Source organism: Panthera uncia, chromosome D1 (genome assembly GCF_023721935.1).
Source record: "Panthera uncia isolate 11264 chromosome D1, Puncia_PCG_1.0, whole genome shotgun sequence".
NCBI classification, from domain to species: Eukaryota; Metazoa; Chordata; class Mammalia; order Carnivora; family Felidae; genus Panthera; species Panthera uncia.
The window spans coordinates 101,611,588-101,630,912 of NC_064808.1; the positions used below are offsets into that span (position 1 = coordinate 101,611,588).

General features: G+C 41.0%; 1 protein-coding gene across 4 annotated transcripts in view; it reads left to right on the forward strand.

Annotated features, from left to right (window-relative positions):
* ALG9 (ALG9 alpha-1,2-mannosyltransferase) overlaps positions 1–19,325 on the forward strand; it is a 100,379-nt gene that overhangs the window by 38,866 nt on the left and 42,188 nt on the right. Inside the window, exon 14 of one of the 4 annotated variants that reach the window (XM_049613615.1) lies at positions 1,895–6,663. The exons of 2 other annotated variants lie outside the window; for them this stretch is intronic. In XM_049613615.1, coding sequence (XP_049469572.1) covers positions 1,895–2,044 — 150 coding nt within the window. In that variant the 3' untranslated portion in view covers positions 2,045–6,663. Of the gene's footprint in view, positions 1–1,894; positions 6,664–19,325 lie in introns of those variants that run through there. One more of the 4 variants, XM_049613634.1, reaches the window with a different exon arrangement.

The following is a 19,325-nucleotide window of genomic DNA, read 5'->3' on the forward strand; positions in this document are numbered from 1 at the left end:
CCCTCCTTCGTCTCCCTCCTTCGTCTCCCTCCTTCGTCTCCCTCCTTCGTCTCCCTCCTTCGTCTCCCTCCTTCGTCTCCCTCCTTCGTCTCCTTCCTTCGTCTCCCTCCTTCGTCTCCCTCCTTCGTCTCCCTCCTTCGTCTCCCTCCTTCGTCTCCCTCCTTCGTCTCCCTCCTTCGTCTCCCTCCTTCGTCTCCCTCCTTCGTCTCCCTCCTTCGTCTCCCTCCTTCGTCTCCCTCCTTCTGCCTTAGGAGGTAGCCTTTCCCAGCTGTTGAAGCTGAGCTGTGCTCCTTTAAATGCCTTAAATACTTATCTGTACCATTCATTTAGCCATTTAATTTTGTCTTATGTTACTTACGTATTTCTGATATCTGTGTCCTGTCTTTCCCCATCAGCCTGTGCATGCTGTGAGGAGAGCCCTGGTTTTTTTCTGTGTTCACCACAGCCTCTGGGGTAGTGCTGTGCCTGCTTTCCGAGTGGAGAAATGAACATTCCTCATCACTGTGACAGTGATGTGGAGAGAGAGCTGGCTAGAAAATCTGCAGGGGCCTTTTGCACACTTCTTGGGCTTTGGTCCCTGAGTTTCTTTGGTTAGGTCATACTTCCGTGTTCTGTGCTACCAGATGCTGTTAAATTCAGTTGAGTGGCTCTATGTTAGCTTTATCTAAAAAGCAAAGATTTTTCAGAATACCTTTGGGAGTCACCAAAATACTGTCTGATAAAAACAGGGACGAACAAGTCAGATCTACGAGTGTGTAATGTCTTCCATTGTGCTCACCCGCCTTCCTGTGTTGGAGAGTTTTCTGCAAAGTTCTTTCTGACATTTCTTACATGGTAGGGCAAGTGGCCTCCAAATCCAGGGCTGCTCACCTTTCACCCTGTAGAAAGTAGAAGAGACATTGGATGGCCTACTGTGAAATCTTTGTCAGCAATGGTCAGGGATTTGTGTCTTCCAGTCAGCTATTTAAAAAGGTAGTGGTTTTCCTCTGGTGATAAAAGTAAAATATGTTCGTTGTATAAAATAATGAAAGCTATGAATAAAAAAGTCCTATATAATCTTATTACCCAAATATTAAACCAGTGTTAGCACTTTGGTGTTTTTTTTTCCCTTTCACTTTTTTCCCTTGTGTATATGGGTGTGTGTATGTGTGTGTGTATAAAAGGTCAATTATTTTTTTAAGTGTTAATATTGTAGTTTAAGAATGGTGCCAGGGAGAGTGCCTGGCTGGTTCAGTCAGTTAACCGTCTGACTCTTGAATTTGGCCCAGGTCATGATCTCACGGTTCTATTGTGGGATTGAGCCCCACCTCGGGCTTTGTGCTGACGGTGTAGAGCCTGCTTGGGATTCTGTGTCTCTTCATCTGCCCGTCCCCTTCTCAGATGCATGCACACATGCTTTCTCTTTCTTAAAAATAAATACACATTAATAAAAAAAAAAAAAAAGGTACCAGGATCATGTCTACAATGGCCAAATAACTTGGCCCAGTGTAAAGAAGCATGTGCTGTACTATGTTAACTTTTGTGACTTCTGTTATCAATCCTGGCTTTAAGTTAAGGTTCTTTGAAGAAGGCAAAATAATTATGGTCCCTGTCTTTCCTGAGCATGGTAAATAGCATGCCTGTTGGCTCTGAGTGACAGATTTTATCCAGCCTTCCCCATCAGTGCTAAGTGATTGGGTCTGTCTCCTGTTTCCAGTCTGCATGGAAACTAGGAAACATGCATGACTTCCTTTAGTTTGCTATTCTCCTTTACCTCTGAGTTTATCAAGAATAAGAGTGTCAAGGCTCTGTGGTTTGTAACACACTGTTAGAACTATATTGCAGAAATATTTTTTGCTCCATATTCTTTCATAATAGGTATCGAATAGCTTTTGAATATCTCATTATCAGATAGGTGGCATTCTTAGACTGGTACATGCCACATCTTCTTCCAGAATCAAGCTCTGAATTGAGAAGATACATTTATGGCACAACAACAGAACACATAGACCAATGGAATAGAATAGAGACTCCAGAATTGACCCACAGAAGTATGGCCAACTAGTCTTTGACAAAGCAGGAAAGAATATCCAATGGGAAAAAGACAGTCTCTTTAACAAATGGTGCTGGGAGAACTGGACAGCAACATGCAGAAGAATGAAACTAGACCACTTTCTTAAGCCATTCACAAAAATAAACTCAAAATGGATAAAGGACCTGGATGTGAGACAGGAAACCATCCAAACTCTAGAGGAGAAAGCAGGAAAAAACCTCTCTGACCTCAGCCGCAGCAAATTCTTACTTGACATATCTCCAAAGGCAAGGGAATTAAAAGCCAAAATGAACTATTGGGACCTCATGAAGATAAAAAGCTTCTGCACTGCAAAGGAAACAATCAACAAAACTAAAAGGCAACCAATGGAACAGGAAAAGATATTTGCAAATGACATATTGGACAAAGGGCTAGTATCCAAAATCTATAAAGAGCTCACCAAATTGCACACCCAAAAAACAAATAATCCAGTAAAGAAATGGGCAGAAGACATGAATAGACAGTTCTCTAAAGAAGACATCCAGATGGCCAACAGGCACATGAAAAGATGCTCAACATCGCTCCTCACCAGGGAAATACAAATCAAAACCACACTCAGATACCACCTCATGCCGGTCAGAGTGGCTAAAATGAACAAATCAGGAGACTATAGATGCTGGAGAGGATGTGGAGAAATGAGAACCTTCTTGCACTGTTAGTAGGAATGCAAACTGGTGCAGCCACTCTGGAAACAGTGTGGAGGTTGCTCAAAAAATTAAAAAATAGATCTACCCTATGACCCAGTAATAGCACTCTTAGGTATTTACCCAAGGGATACATGAGTGCTGATGCATAGAGGCACTTGTACCCCAATGTTTATAGCAGCACTTTCACCAGTAGCCAAATTATGGAAAGAGCCTAAATGTCCATCAACTGATGAATGGATAAAGACATTGTGGTTTATATACACAATGGAGTACTACATGGCAATGAGAAAGAATGAAATATGGCCCTTTGTAGCAACGTGGATGGAACTGGAGAGTGTTATGCTAAGTGAAATAAGTCATACAGAGAAAGATACCATATGTTTTCATTCTTATGTGGATCCTGAAAAACTTAACAGAAGACCATGGGGGAGGGGAAGGGGGAAAAAATAAAAGGGAGGGAGGCAAACCATAAGAGACTCTTAAAAACTGAGAATAAACTGAGGGTTGATGGGGAGTAGGAGGGAGGGGAAAGTGGGTGATGGGCATTGAGGAGGGCAGCTGTTGGGATGAGCACTGGGTGTTGTATAGAAACCAATTTGACAATAAATTTCATATTAAAAAAATTCTTTTAGTGTCTTCTCTTTATTACTTTACACACCAGTTTTTTGTTGGCTATTTCAAGGAGAATGCTTTCCTTCTGACTACAAATCTGATACCTAATGTGGGAGCTACAGGAGTAACCAACACCTGTACAGCAGAGAACTGAGACTTTGCTGATTTTTAACTTAATGCATAAGCAGCCTTGTAGGAAGCTTGTCCATCTGTTATCTTAAAAAAAAAAAAAAAAATGCAAGTGTTCATTGATGACTTTTCCCCAGACAGTGATACAGTCAGTTTGACTCTAACATGACACAGAGTTGCTAAAAATCACTGTGTGCTAAAAAGAGGAAAAAAAAACCACAAACAAACCCACAAGGCTTATGAGAAAACTGGGATTAGAGAGACACAGTACTCAAAAACTTTGTGACACATAAAAAAAAGAGAACGGAGCGTATAAAAATGGTAGCACAGTTTCACATATGTTAAGCAGCTACAAGTCCCTAAGTACTACAAGCATGTGGGAGTTGACCCTGAAAAAGACCTGAAGTTTGCTTGTGGCTGTGGTGCTGGAAGGGTTGCTGCTTGTGCAGCAGGGAAAGGGTGCTCTGCAATAGGACAGAAAGTCCTAACCCCAGATACAGGTGCATGTGGCTTGGAGCGTATGGTGCACCCCAGAAGCTGGGGGACAGTGGGGTGTGCTCGCGTGCACTTGGCATCCTCCTGCTACCCTTAGTTCAGCCGACTGTGGTTTTCTGGATTCACCTCGTGTTTCTCATAGATGAAATGCCACATGAGCAAAAGCAAAGAATGAATTATGGTCCAACTGTTTCCTAATATATCTGTTGTGTTGGAACAGATTTGCATTTTCAAAACAAGCGTTACGACAGAATTGACTGTATATTCAGTCAAAGCTTTCCTTATTTTGTTACTCCCTGCTTTTCCCTTTAACCAGTAGAAAGAATTACGAATTTGGAAGGGAACTCGATGTACCATAGAGTCCGTGATGTGCTCAGAGGGGTTGTCACCTGACAAAGGTTGGTCCGAGTGTAAGAGGCTAGCTACACTTAAGACTCCCCAGTATGCTCTGAACCCGTCCTCTTACTTCCAAAGCCGCTTGTGGTTTATGTCATATGGTATATCATTTGAGTATATGTTTGCACGTAATAGCTGATCATTCTTCCATGTAACAGGATTGAATAGACTGTAAATAGCAGAGCAGGAATTTTTTAAGAAGTTACTTTAAGCTTCTGGAGCGGGTGTTTTAAGTAGCAGTTACTCTATTTATCTATAGATATCATCAGGGTCCCCACTCCCTTTTCTTTTCTCTGTCATCTTTTTCTCATCCTTCCTCCTCCTTTTTTTTTCCTTAAAGTTTATTTATTTTGAGAATGAGGAGTGTATAAGTGGGGGAGGGGCAGAGAGAGAGAGGGACAAAGAGAATCTGAAGCAGGCTCTGTGCTCAAACTCACAAACCACCATGAAATCATGGCCTGAGCTGAAACCAAGAGTCAGATGCTTAACCGACTGAGCCACCCAGGTGCCCCTGTCCCCACCCCCTGCTCTAAGAATGGGAAGTCCTTAACTGCAGGAGAAAATAAATTCTTATAGATATCCTTGTGAACTGTTACCTGCCTGAGTGTCGAAAGAGCAAATTCAGATTGCTCTAATAGGTGCAGCAGAGTGAGGTTGGTATGACTAATAATTTAAGTGAAAGCTGTTCAAAATGCTTCTTGAAAATTAATTCCCTAGTCTATTATGTTGACATTTAGAAAGGTAAACTTGACACTATCTTTCGTGACTAAATGACCAAAAACTTTGACCTGGAAGTTGACATTTTTTACAGTGCGGTACATTTTCACTCTTCATCGTAAAGTTTCAGGTGTCAAACATGCATTCAGCAAGGATGGGAGGTGACAAAACTGTAAAACAGCCTCTGCCTTTAGGTGACAACTACTTAACTGAAGGGGAGTTACTATAAAAGAAGAAATGGAAAGCCAGAAGGATACCTGTCATCTTTTCCTATCAAATCTATCCTCCTAGGCCTCCATGCTCCTATTAAAAAGAAAATACCCTGGGAGAATATTGATGGCTGGCCAGATGATTTAATGGCAAGAGCCCTGGGTGGGAGTCAGAAGAGCTTGTAGTTCTTCTCAGGAAGTGAGTGAAGTATATGTTTATTTCTTAAGTGACTTGGTAACTTTCCAAGGCCCCTGGGATAGTTGAACATGTGTTTCCAATTTGCTGTAACTACACCTGAAATCCAGTGGCTACCTCAGAGTATGCCATTGCCTGTTTGATAATCTAATATTTAATGGTGGCAGATCTTATCTTGACGCATGATCCCTGGGCCATGGGACCTGATGATGAGCAGAGCTGGAAGTCTGCAAATGCTTCCAAGGGGAGGACTGTGTGTCACGGGCACACTGTGCCGTGTGATGCCACCTGAGTGTGCTGCTGAGTTTGGAGAGTTGGAAAGATCCCTCCACAGCCCCATCCTGGGCTGAGTCTCTGTTACAACTAATGAGGAAGAGCTGCGACTATTAGTGCCCAGTGCCCCTTAGCTCATTCCTACCCCAGCAAAATGCACACCTTTTATTACCGGTGTGACGTCTGTGTCGGTTTCTTTCTTTGAGAATACATATATTTTTTATGTCTGAGGTGGATTGTCATCCTTAACATAGATTTATTAATAAGATGTAAACTATGTGCTAATGATTGTCAATAAATCAGTTTGGATTCCTTCCCGATACACCTTTTTTTTCTTGTGCTTTGGAGGTGCTGATTTGTTCTTCTCCAAAGCTTCTAGTGGGTTCTTAGAAACTGAAAGAAGTCAGATTTCTTTCAAAATGAGTCTTAAATGCTGTATTTTACAAAATTTTAAACTAAGGCATATTTTTAGCTTCAACAGCTGGTTGATATGTAGCCTGTGACTAATGAAATGAAACACATTTTTGTTTCACGATCATGTGTTAATGTCACCCTACAATTTTGTTATTTTTGATGCAAGAAAGAATGATTAAATCTGAGGAAACAAAAAAAAAATGAGCTTTTTGGTTATACTTGAAGGCAGATTTAAATCGAGTCTCTTGGTTTTTGAATTGTAGACGATGTTAGGGAGCATGGGCTCAGATTTTGCAGTTTGAGATATTGACAAAACTGAGAGAAGAAACCATCCTGTCTGATTCTGGCTCTTAGACCTAAGGGGCAGTAGCCACTCAGTGTCACCAGGGATTTCAACCAAGAAAACTCAAACTAAAAATAATCACAGTGAAACAGTCTGTATACAGTATGATCCAGATTTTATAAGGAAAAATCTTATCTGTAGAAAAGAAGGTCTGGGACATAAACAGGTTGATGGGGTTTTTTTTTTTTTTTTCTTTTTTTTTTTTCGTGGTTGGATTATAGGGGAATTCTTCTAAAAAATGCATTTAAAAATATTATAGTGAGTCATAGTTTACTTTCATTTTTTTTTTAAAGGCCCTAATAGGGGCTATAAATACCAAATCTTTGGAACTACCAAGATCTCTGGTGTGCTTTCCAGATAACACTCTGCATGCTGTCCCGTTGACCTCGGGTTTCCCAACTGAGCACAAGAATAACCTTCAAGTCAATTGGGAAACAGATTTGCTATTCAGTAATTTTTGCCTCTTAGCCTTCTGACTTCTTAGTTATTTCAATCGTTACATCTAAGACCACTTTTACTTTTCCTGCTGCTAATTGGTTCTAGATTGCTTTTAAGAAATAAAGGTGGGGGCACCTGGGTGGCTCAGTCGGTTGGGCGTCTGACTTTGCCTCAGGTCATGGTCTCACCATCCGTGGGTTCAAGCCCTACGTCAGGCTCTGTGCTGACAGCTCAGAGCCTGGAGCCTGTTTCGGATTCTGTGTCTCCCTCTCTCTCTGTCCTTCATCCACTTGTGCTCTGTTCCTCTCTCTGTCTCTCAAAAATAAACATTAAAGCATTTTTTTAAAAATAAATAAAAGCAGTTTACCTATCAGCTGTGAGGAAAAAGTTTTTTTAAACCTTGAATTAGGACAGCATGCTGCTGTGGCAAATAGACTGTGAAGTAATACGTTAAATTCTTCCAGGCAGAAAGGGAGTTAAAGAGTTAAATAATTCTTTTTCTTTTTCTTTTTCTTTTTTTTTTTTGAGCAGTTCGTGGTTATGCTTTTTATTCTTTTTTTTTTTTCCTTTGTATAATTTATAATTTACATCCAAGTTAGTTAGCACATGGTACAACGATTTTGGGAGTAGATTCCTTAAACCCCTTACCCATTTACACATCCCCCCTTCCACAAACCTCTCTAGCAACCCTCTGTTCTCTGTATTTAAGAGTCTTTTATGTTCTATCCCCCTCCCTGTTTTCATATTGTTTTTGCTTCCCTTCCCTTATGTTCATCTGTTTTGTCTCAAAGTCCTCATGTGAGTGAGGTCATATGATGTTTGTCTTTCTCTGAATAATTTTGCTTAGCATAATACCCTCTAGTTCCATCCACGTAGTTGCAAATGGCAAGATTTCATTCTTTTTGATTGCTGAGTAGTCTTCCATCATGTATATATACATACTACATCTTTAACCATTCATCCATTGATGCACATTTGGGCTCTTTCCATACTTTGGCTCTTGTCGATAGTGCTGCTATAAATGTGGGGGTGCACGTGTCCCTTTGAAACAGCACACCTGTTTGGATAAATGCCTAGTAGTGCAATTGCTGAGTCATAGGGCAGTTCTATTTTTAGTTTTTTGGGGAACCTCCATGCTGTTTTCCAGAGTGGCTGCACCATTTTGCATTTCCACCAGCAGTGCAGAAGAGATCCTCTCTCTCTGCATCCTCAACATCTGTTGTTAATGTTAGCCACTTTGACAAGTCTGAGGTGGTCTCTCAGTGTGGAGTTAAATGAAATTTCAAATAAAATTAAAAAGTTTGCCTGTTGTTGAGGCTCGTGCAGAAGGCCCTGTCCATCCAGTAAATGTGCCAGATACCGCCTGTTGGTGGGGGCCTTCCCCACAGGCCTGGGCTCCCTGGCCTAAGACGACGATGATCTGTTAGTCTTACCAGCGCAAGAATATTAGTCTCTAATCTTCTGGTATCTTTTTCATAGTCATTTTTAGATGCTTCTTCTGTTCCTCCATTGGTTCGTTCATCTGCCCACTTAATGTTTTATTGTCCCTGACTGTGTGTTGAAAATACAAAGGTGACAAGAAGCATAGTCTCCTGTCATTTAAGAGAAGTCCCCACCAAGGAAAAAGAAAAAAATTGTGGTGGTGGTGGACAGGGAGGAATTGGGAAAAACAGTGTAGGAAACAACAACAACAAAAATGTTAAACTTCTATAATCAGTGTTCCCTGATAGGTAAAAAGAAAAGTTTGGGGACCATTTTCTTTGAAAGAAGAACCATCAGAAAATAAATAGGAGCTCCTAGAAGCTGAGAATACAATAATGGAGATTTAGTTGGAGGAGTCGTCCATACCCTAATAGGAGAAAACAAAACCCAAAGAGATGATAGGAAAGGGGAGAAAGATGAGCCAGCATCTAGCTAATAGGAGGTCCAGAGAGAACAAATGAAATGGAGGAAACTGTCAAGGAAGGTGAGCAAATTCCCCAGAACTGAAGGATACATCTGGCTTCATGGTGAAGAATACCTGACATGGGGAAGTATACCTGACAGGATGGATGAGAAATGGCCCTTACCAAAATGTTATGGAAAGAAGTTCTTGTGTATTATTACTTGATAACGGGGGGGGGGGGGGGGGGAAGCTACCAGGAGAAAAAACTGGAGGCCTTGGGCATAGCTGCCTCTGGGAAGTGGGACCAGGGAGCAGGGAGGGTTCTGATGTTTTTCATGACCTGCTGGTGCTCTGTAAGTGTTGAACTGTGCACATGTATTATTTTGATAAACCTACAAGTGAATTTAGAGTCCAGCAGGAGAGACTGTTCTCAGACGTTTTTCAACAGTGTTGTGAGTGCCATAATATGCAGTAGGGACACAGAGAAAGTAGGAAGGGCTTCCTGTCTCTCTGGGGACAGCTTCAGATCAGCGGCATTAGGAGAGCTGGGTCTCAGAAGGCGATTGGGAACTCGCTGCCAGAGGAAGGGGAAATGTTCTAGCCACGGGGAATAGCATCTGGGAGGGTCGAAGTACAAAAGAACATGGGCTGTTTAGGGGAAGATAAGAGGTTTGGGGTTTCTAGATTTTAGTTAATTGGGCACAGCATTTTTCATTTATTTCCCTGTTTCACTTGTTCTCCTATGTTTACATGACTGTGTTCTCTGTTAAATTCTATATTGATTTAAGGATAAGGGTTTGCATCTTTGTCTTTACTGTTGGAAACCTCCACTGTATGGAACACAGGGTGTGTACACAACAGATGGTTTAAAAAACTTTAACTAAAGTACTTAACCCTTCATTGAATTGTCTTCAAGAGAGGCCTCCCCAAACCTTGATAATAATTTAAACTTTTAGGCTAATTGGGACTCAGGCACTATCATTCTTCAAGATGTAGGCATCTTCCTCTTAAGATACTAGGTTACCAGCTCTGGAAGGACAGGGATCGTGTCCTTTCTATCAGATCACCCTCAGGGCCCAACGCTGCACAGATGTTACCTGATGAACCTTGTCAGTCTTCATTAACTGATCCCAGACTGAAAGAAATACTTAACTCTTCTGCTGCTGCTTGTTTTAATGAGATCCTTAAAGCCCCCAAACCCGGATGTCTATAGCTCTCTCTGCCTGCCCTTAGTAAGGAACAGAACTAATAGGTTTACCTACCAAGGTGCCAGCCCACAATAAAGGTTCGTGTTGATTGCCGTAATATTATAGCCTTTGCTGTTAAGGCTGATTGGCAGTTTGTTGTGTACAAAACAAGATTAACAAGATTAATACCTTCTTCTGATTACTGTTGTCTCTGTTCTCCTTCAGGTCTCCTCACTGCTTTCCATCCTTTCCATTTCTCCTCTCATGGTGAAGGGTTTTCACGAAGATTTTATATGTTTTTGCTTTTTAGTTCATATTGTCTGAGTTTGTTTGGAGAAAGGCCCTTCTGTTAGCGACACAAGTTAACCAGTTCCAGTCACCTGTACCGTCCTGCCAAATATTGAGGCTCCTTACTGCTTTTTTTGTTTTCATTTAAAAAACTTCTTATTGTGAAATACTTAGATTCCCAGGAAGTTACAAAGAACCTACAGAGAAGGGTACATATGCCCCTTATCGAGTTTCTCCCGTCTTAAGTGGAGTATACTCACAGACCATGGAATTAGTATGATTCTGTGCCCCTTTATCACCTGTATATAGATTCATGTTCCACCACTGGGATCAAGGGGCAGAACTATTCTACTGGCGCAAAAGTCTTCTTGTACCATTCCATAAGAGTTGCATGCTACCTTCTCTATCCCTGACCCCTGGCAACGGTTACTTTGTCTTCCATCTCTATGATTTTGCTATTTTGAGAATTTTACGTGAATGCAATTCTGTAGCGTGTAACCTTTGAGACTGCCTTTTTTTTTTCTTTGCATATGATGCCCTTGAGATCCATCCAAGTTGTGTGTATCCATTCCTCATTTCTGTGTTGTGTTTCATGATATAGACGTAGTGCAATTGGTTTATCCACTCACCTGGTATAAGTCATTTCGGTTGTTTGGCTCTAATAAATAAAGCTTTTGTGAATCTTTGTGCACAGGTTTTTGTGTGGATATACGTTTTCATTTCTCTGGGATAAATGCCCAGTAATGTGATTGCTGGGATCATATGGTAGATAGAGGTTTCAGTTGTTAAGAAACCGCCAAACGATTTTCTTGACTGGCTGTACCTGTTTAGGTGAAGTGTTAGAAATCTTACGTCTCTTTACATCCCTTTAGCCACCTCTGTTTATAACTGTCTTAAATATTTCTTCTGTGTATGTTGAGAACCGCATCAAAACATGTTAAAATTTTTGCTTCAACCTTTAAACAATAATTTAGAAAACTTGAGAAGAAAAATCAGTTGTTTTATTCCATATCCTTATTCTTTTGTTCTTTTTTCCTTCCTAATTTTCCACAGTTCCTTCTTTTATAATTTCTATTTTAAGAATTTGTGCCATTTTTTGGTATGTTTTTCCTCCGGATATAGCATTGTGGGTTGACAGTTTTGTTCTTTAACTACTCGAACAATCTGGTACCCCTTTTTCTGGCCTCCATGGTTTCTGATGAGAAATCTGCTGTCATCCTACTTATTTTTCCCCTAGACTCAAGGTGTCACTTTTCTCTGGTTCTTTGAGTTTATCCTGTTTGGGATTCATTCACCTTCTTGATTCCATGAGTGTGAGCATCTTTCCAGATTTGGGGAGCTTTCAGCCATTATTGTTTCTAGTGTTCTCTCAGCCCTGTCCTCTTTATCCTCTCCTTCTGGAACTCGGTGACATGAAGGTTCCAGCTTTTGTCATAGCTCCACAGGTCCCTGGAACTCTATTTTTCTGCCCTTTTTTCTTTCTGTTACTCAGATTGTATAATTTCCTTATTCTCTTTTCCAGTTCATTGGTTCCTTGCTCTGATTTCTCCATTCTGCTTTTGAGCACATCTTCTGAACTTTTTTTTTTCAGCTCTTGTCCTTTTCATTTCTAAAATTTCTATTTGGTTCTTTATTTCTATTTCTTTTCTGGGACTTTCTGTTTTGTTTCAAACATGTTTGTAATTGCTCATGGAAGCATTTTTAACATGGATGCTTCAAAATCTTTGTTAGATAATGCTAATATCTTTATTCTCTGTGTGTCAGCATCTGGTGTCATTTGTCACGCGAGTTGAGATCATCCTGGTTGTTACTGTGATGAATGAGTTTTCATTGATACCGGGACATTTTGGGTATTATGAAATTCTGGCTCTTCTTGAAATCTTCCATTTTAGCTGACCTCTGACCCAACACTAATGGAAGAAAGGGGGGTTGCCTTGTTACTGCCAGATGGAGTTGGAAATCCAGGTTCCCTTCTTGGTCTCCATTGATAATTGGGGGTGGGCAAGGGTAGATGTTACTGCTGTGTGGCAGCAGTTCAGGGTCACTACTAGGCCTCTACTGACAGCACCTTGACTGAGCCCAGGGGTACCTTGTTACTGCCTACATGTGGCCTCCATTGACACCATGGGTGGTGTTACCATGGGACAGTAGTGAAAGTTCTGACTCCACGAGGCCTTCTCTGATACTACCTCAGCATGTGGGAGGAGAGGTGCCTCATTACTGATAGGTAGAAGGGAAGTCCAAGCTCCCTGTGTGGTTGCCACTGGATGCCACAGGGTGGATAGCAGAGAAAGGAGACTTGTTACTGCCCAGTAGGTCTGTAAGTCTTGACCATTCTTCATTCTTCTCCAATACCATCCAGGCCAGGAGGAGAGGCCCTTGATTTCAGTCTAGTGAAGGTGGAAGTCTGGATTTTCACTGGACATTTGTCGTCAGAGGTATACATGGATGAGAGTCTTTTGGGGGGTGTTTGGCTAGTGTTTTAGGGTTCTCCAGAGAATAGACTGATAGAGAGTGGGTGTGCGGGGGAGTATGGGTGTATTAGAGTGACTTAATTTAAGAAATTGACTCACAATTGTGGGGAGCAGTAAGTATGAAATCTGCAAGGTAGGTTGGCAGGCTGAAGACCTGGGGAAGAATTAATGTTGTAGCTTGAGTCCAGAAGCAGCGTGGAGGCAGAATTCTCTCTTCTTTGAGGGATCCTCATTCTTCTTCTCCTATGGTCTTCAACTGATTGGACAAGGCTCCCCCCCACATTGTGAAGGGTAATTGCTTTACTCAAAGTCTACTGACGTAATGTTAACCTAAGCTAAAAGATTACCTTCCCAGCAACAATTGGGCTGCTGTTACACCAAATATCTGGGTACTGTGGCCTAGCTCAGTGGAAACATCAGTATGCCTGGGTGGCTCAGTTGGTTGAGCATCCGACTTTGGCTCAGGTCATGATCTCACAGCTCATGAGTTTGAGCCCCACGTTGGGCTCTCTGCTGACAGCTTGGAACCTAGAGCCTGCTTCGGATTCCATGTCTCTGTCTCTCTCTCTCTGCCCCTCCCTCACTTGGGCTTTGTCTCTGTCTCTCAAAAGTAAACAAACATTAAAAAAAAAACAACAACAAACATCACTGTTAAAGTAGAGTGGTTATTGTCTGAAAGTGTTGTTCCTGGGGTCCTGAGGTTGGTAGCTGGCCTGCTACCTTCTCTCTGCCCTTTGAAGTTGTCTTATGTTTGCTTCATCACATCCAGGGTTTTTAACTGACTGAGCAGAAGGAGTACGTCTGGAAAAGTATGTGCTCTTGCTTTTTATTTGCCACCTTCTTTTAGCATAGCAGATTAAATGCTTCTGATATTCTCCTGATAATATTTCTCCTGATATTAAGGATTATGTAGTGCTTGTGTATGGTTTAAAATATTACATCTTTTGTACTAGAGTTTCTGATTTCATGATTTTTATTTGGTTGGTTTTTTTTTTTCCTCTCTTTGCGGTTTTAGTTCAAAATCTTGATTTACTTGGAAGTTGTTTTTTTTTTTTTAAGTAAGGTTTTATTTATGTTAGAGTGTGTGTGCGTGAGTGGGGGAGGGACAGAGAGAGAGAGGGGAACAGGCTCTGTGCAGGCTCTGCGCTGACAGCAGCGAGCCTGATGTGGGGCTCAGACTCAAAAAGCACGATATCATGACCTGAACTGGAGTTGGACGTTCACCTGACTGAGGCACCCACGTGTCCAGTTGCAAATTTGTCTAAGCACATTCACTCTGGTCTTGGTGAGCTGCATTCTGACCCTTGTTGGGAACTCCTTAATCTATAGGCTATAATCCAGAAAAAACAGTTCTACAATTAAAAAACAGTCTTAGGATTTGACTCCATTACTTACATTCTGCCCTGTGCTTCCCTTTATCTTTTGCTTCTGAAGTGCCAACTTGACAAGAAATGGAAAAATCTCTCTTTACTTCAAAGACTTTGAGTATTGCACCTGTGATCTCAGTGTCACTTGACATAAAGCCTTGCTTTCTTCTGTACTTGGTTTCTGATGTGAATTGTCAGGACTCACTGCTTGGCAGACTTGTGTCTTAGCTGTTTGATACCTTGCAGGAAGATGAAATCCTTTTTTTTTTTTTTTAAACCTGTATTAGGTCTGTTTTCACATGGATGCTTCTGAACTCCCCAGTCAGGGTCATTTACAGAACAACTCGAGTTCAAAACCTGGGAGCCACAGCCTGCCACGTGTCATGTACTCTCTTGCACCTAGTCTGTGTGCCTGGCTTGCTTACACCCGTGTGTCTTCACAGAGGCAGTTTGGTGTTCTTGTAATGCTACTCTTTTCTACTACTTTCCTTCTGACTAGTCTACCAAGCCACTTTTCAGGCTATAGATCTTGGGTTTTTTTTTTTTTGTTTTTTTTAATGGAAGTTCCTTTGCAGATCAAGCAAGGGAGAGCTACCGATACTTCTTTCTATCATTGTGACAGTTTTTGCATGGTCATTCAGTCTGCCCGATTGTCCAGAAATTATGCGTTATTTACCTTTCAATGTTGATTTGGTCTTTTAAAAAAATCCATTTACTCTTAACACATACAACAAATACCCCAATTACATATGTTAGTAGAAGAAATAGTACGTACGTAACCTCTCCTGAATATTTTGCTATTAACACTTCAATATAAAAATATTTTGGAAATTCACAGAATTTCAAATACACTAGCAAAGTTACCCATTGAAACTCAATATAGGAATCACTAGAAAAATGGTCACCAGTACCAGTCTGTTTCCCCTACCTAGCTTTTCCCAATATTCCACGTAGGGAACTAGCCCTATAATTTCATAGGTTGATGCAAATCTTAGCCTGGGTAGAGCTTCATCTATTGAATTAACACCCTTTTGAAGGGTGATGAAAATAACTTTGAAAGGTGTGAGTTTATAAAGTCATTCCCTCTTCTTGGATCACAAAATATACTCCAGGAACCAATAATAATGCCAATTGGCTGATTAAACAGGGAGAATTATAATAGCAGATTTTGTGAGCATGTTTTGCCAACTCTGGATGATTAAAATTAATTTCCTGTTAGTTTTTATTTGTATTTTGGCATAATTGCCTTATTCTATTGGCTGAATGCCATTTAAAGTTTATTTGGTATTGTCCATCTTAAGTAGTAAGCTCCTAAAAGGTAGGTATCTGTCTATGTGTCATCTTGTCCTCTTTATTTTATTTTTTTATTTAAAAGTGTTTTTAATGTTTATTATTGAGAGCAAGAGAGCGCAAGTGGGGGAGGGGCAGAGAGATGGAGACACAAAATCGAAGCAGGCTCCAGGCTCCGAGCGGCAGGACAGAGCCCGATGAGGGGCTCAGACCCACAAACCGGGAGATCGTGACCCGAGCTGAAGTCGGACACTCAACTGACTGAACCACCCAGGGACCCCTGGTCCTTTAAAATTATAATGACAATATAAAACCTTTAAAGAGAAAAGGAAATATACAGAAATGGTATATGGCTTTTTGTGTGCATGGCTCAACTTAACTCTAAAGTAGAAATTCTCTGAGAGTTGTGGGATTTATTTTTCTTTTATTTCCTGATTTGCTGTTTAATAGGATTTTTTAAAAAGAGTGGCTTCCAAATTTATATCTTAATCTCCAACGCAGGATGAGAAATACCTCCTAGGGAAGCCTGGGTGGTTAAGCATCTGACTTCGGTCCGGGTCATGATACCAGGGTTTGTGGGTTCGAGCCCTGCATCGGGCTCTCTGCTGATGGCTTGGAGCCCTAGAGCCTGCCTCAGATTCCATGTCTCCCTCTCTCTCTCTGCCCCTCCCCTGAGCTCTCTCTCAAAAATAAAAAATATTAAAAAAAAAAACAAAACCTTCTACAACACAACTCAGAATGGACATACCTGTGTGTGCACACACACACATAATGGGGGCTAAAATTACACAAATAATACTTATTTTTACTAAGTGTAATTCATTCTCATACGTGCTATTCTCTTCTAGTGCATTCTTTTTTAAAATGTTGTATTTTAGAGAGAGCATGCATGAGTGGGGAAGAGGGGCAGAAGGAGAGAGAGAGGGAGAGAGAGAATCTTAAGCAGGCTCCAGGCTCAGTGCAGAGGGAGAGGGAGGGGGAGGGAGTATCTTGAGCAGGCTCCAGGCTCAGTGCCAAGCCTGACATGGGGCTCAATCCCATGACCTTGAAATTGTGACCTGAGCCAAAATCAAGAGTCAGATGCTCAACTGACTGAGCTACCAAGGTGCCTCATGATTTCATTATTTATTACAGATGTGTTCTTAAAATATTTTATATAAGGTGATATTTTAAAAGTCAAATTTATAAAAGAAACCTTGAATTTATTGTTGTAAAAAGTAATAAGCAGTCTCCCATGATTTCTTAGTTTTCTAAATGATGGGCTTTGTATAAAGGAACAGGTGTTGTTATTGAGATATGTTGTTGAGAATTAAGTGTTAGGTGGATTGGGCTTCCCCTGGTGGTATTACCACCATCCTGGGCATTCACCCCATGTATTGATTTAACAAGGAAGGCAAACAATTTCTGTTCATTTGACCCTTCTGGTCAGTTGCTAGTGGCTTACTGGAGCCCCAGGTTGAACAGCATGAGGAGATTGTATCGAGGCTCTGTGAGAAAGTGCCAGAAGTGATTACTGAGGTCTAATAGGAGCAGTAAGAAGGAAGATAAATGAGTTTTCTGTGTGTGCTATCACTCAACTTCAGGATGGGTCTCTGTGGTGATTCTAGGCTCTTTAGGTAAGACATGTGCCATATTCCCAAATCCTATGTTTTATATTGATAAAGCACTTAGAATTAAACCCTGTAAAAATTTAACATTTTTGAAGCACGTGAGCCCCCAAAATTTCCCTAACCCTTTCCATATTTAACAATGTCAGAATAACAATGTTAATATTTTGGCTTTAAATAGCTCCTTCACATCAGCAAATTCAGAGGACTGAATGATGTTATGTTGCCTTTGGCATTTCTGACCAATATGTACCTTCATCTATGCTCAGTATGAGAAGACCGGCTTGCTTTTCTTTTTTTTTTTTTTTAATGTTAATTTACTTTTGAGAGAGAGAGGGGGGCAGAGAGAGAGAGAGAGAGAGGCAAAGAACCCGAAGAGAGAGAGAGAGAGAGGCAAAGAACCCGAAGCAGGCGCCAAGCTCTGAGCTGTCAGTGCAGAGCCTGATGTGGGGCTTGAACTCGGGAACTACGAGATCATGACCTGAGCTGAAGTCAGACACTTAACCGACTGAGCCACCCAGGTGCCCCGAGAAGACAGACTTTGTAATTACCCAAACCATGGCAATACAGAAGCAGATCCTGGCACATTTGTTACCTCCAGTGCAGAGTTGTCTTTCAGTATGAAAATGTATCTAATAATGAGCAGCAGTAGTTTTGAGAAGAGTAGAATCAGCAATGTGCAGTGTGTTTACACTCATGATGAAATTATTTTCTCTACAATGACTTTTTTTAGGGTTGAGAGGGATTTTAGTGGTTTGCAGTCAAAACCCTAAGGAGACCTCGTAAAACCTTTGAGACAGAGTTACATGACTTGTCTTAGTTACAGAGCTAGAGTCAGAGGTGGAGGCAGAGTATTGGGGCTCCCGTTTTTTGATGGGAAAGGTAATATTACACAAGAGTGCTTGGTTGGGGGCAGGAGGTTCAGAGTATTATTCCACTTTGCGGCTGGGGTCTTTTAGGGGAGTTAGCTGTTTTAAACACTTGTTTGATTTATGGCTGCTTGCTGCTGTAATCTACATCCAAATATAGTAGAAGATTTGTATGTGTGTGTATGTATATACTATAGTATTTCTGTTTATAATTGTATTTTTTATAATAACAATTGTGGCTAAAATGGATTTAAAAGATAGATTCTCAGAGAAATTCTGTACATGCAGGCTTGCAGAACTGAACTTAATTGTCTGGAACATTTTGTCTGTGAATTGAGAAGAAGCAAGGAATATCCATGTAGAGTTTTGGTTTGCTTTTAAATGTGATTCTTGTCATTCTCTGTGCTCTGTGTGTTCTCTAATCCATTCCCAGTAGCAGGAATACACTTGCAGACCTCAAGGGAGTTGTACATTCTCATCACGGTAGTGGGATCCAGGAATAATGGTTTAAGTTGATTTTTCTAGACAACTTCCATACTCTAATCTTTCATTCTATAAAATATCCAAATAAGTCAAATTTTTGTTATGGTGACTGGTCTTACCTTGCTCAAAATAGTTTGCTAGAGCTTGAACTCATTTTGCTAGTTAGAGATTTTTTAGTAGATTTATTACAGTATTATTTGATCTTCATTGTAGGACATTTTGGAGGAAATAGATTGTCTTCCTGGGGCTGGAAGCTAAGAGAAAAAATTCTTGGCAGTTAAAGATAGCTAGTCTTAGTTTTTATTAACACTTGGCATTTGACCTTGTCCAGCATCCTGGGTGTAGCTGTTGACCATGATTGTCTTCAGCGACCACTTCTGGCCTGCCTGCTGTGTGCCACTGTGCAGGCACCAGGGGTACTGTGCTGGTCAAGACTGACTCTGCTTCTGTCTTCACAGAGCTTAGAATGCTCAGCTGTAAGAAATCCTGGGCCTCACTGGTGTTACTTACAGGGGGATATGAGGAAATGGAATGAATCAAAATTTATTGCATGTTTTGGAAAGAAAGAAGACATTCTGCATGCTGCTTTAAAAGTATTAAATTCATAACCTGGGTCAGCCATTGTTGCTGTTCCGTAGACTCAGTTTATGACAAATTTTACTCAGCCATGTGCACAGCAAACAGTTGTCTCAACTTCAGTCCCCTCCCACGTTGACTTAGAGGTTGCAGGATAATTGATTTTGATTGATTGTCCCCATTATCTCCTTAAAGTCTTAGAGGATTCTTGACTGCATTTGTTTACCAGAGAATTTTCAGTGACATTCGAGAAATGAGAGCTCTTAAACATGGAGATGGTTTCTCTGTGATGTTCCTGAACTTCACCCTGGCCCTTGCCAGAGATCACTGTTTTTACAGCTATGTGCGTCATTGTTGTT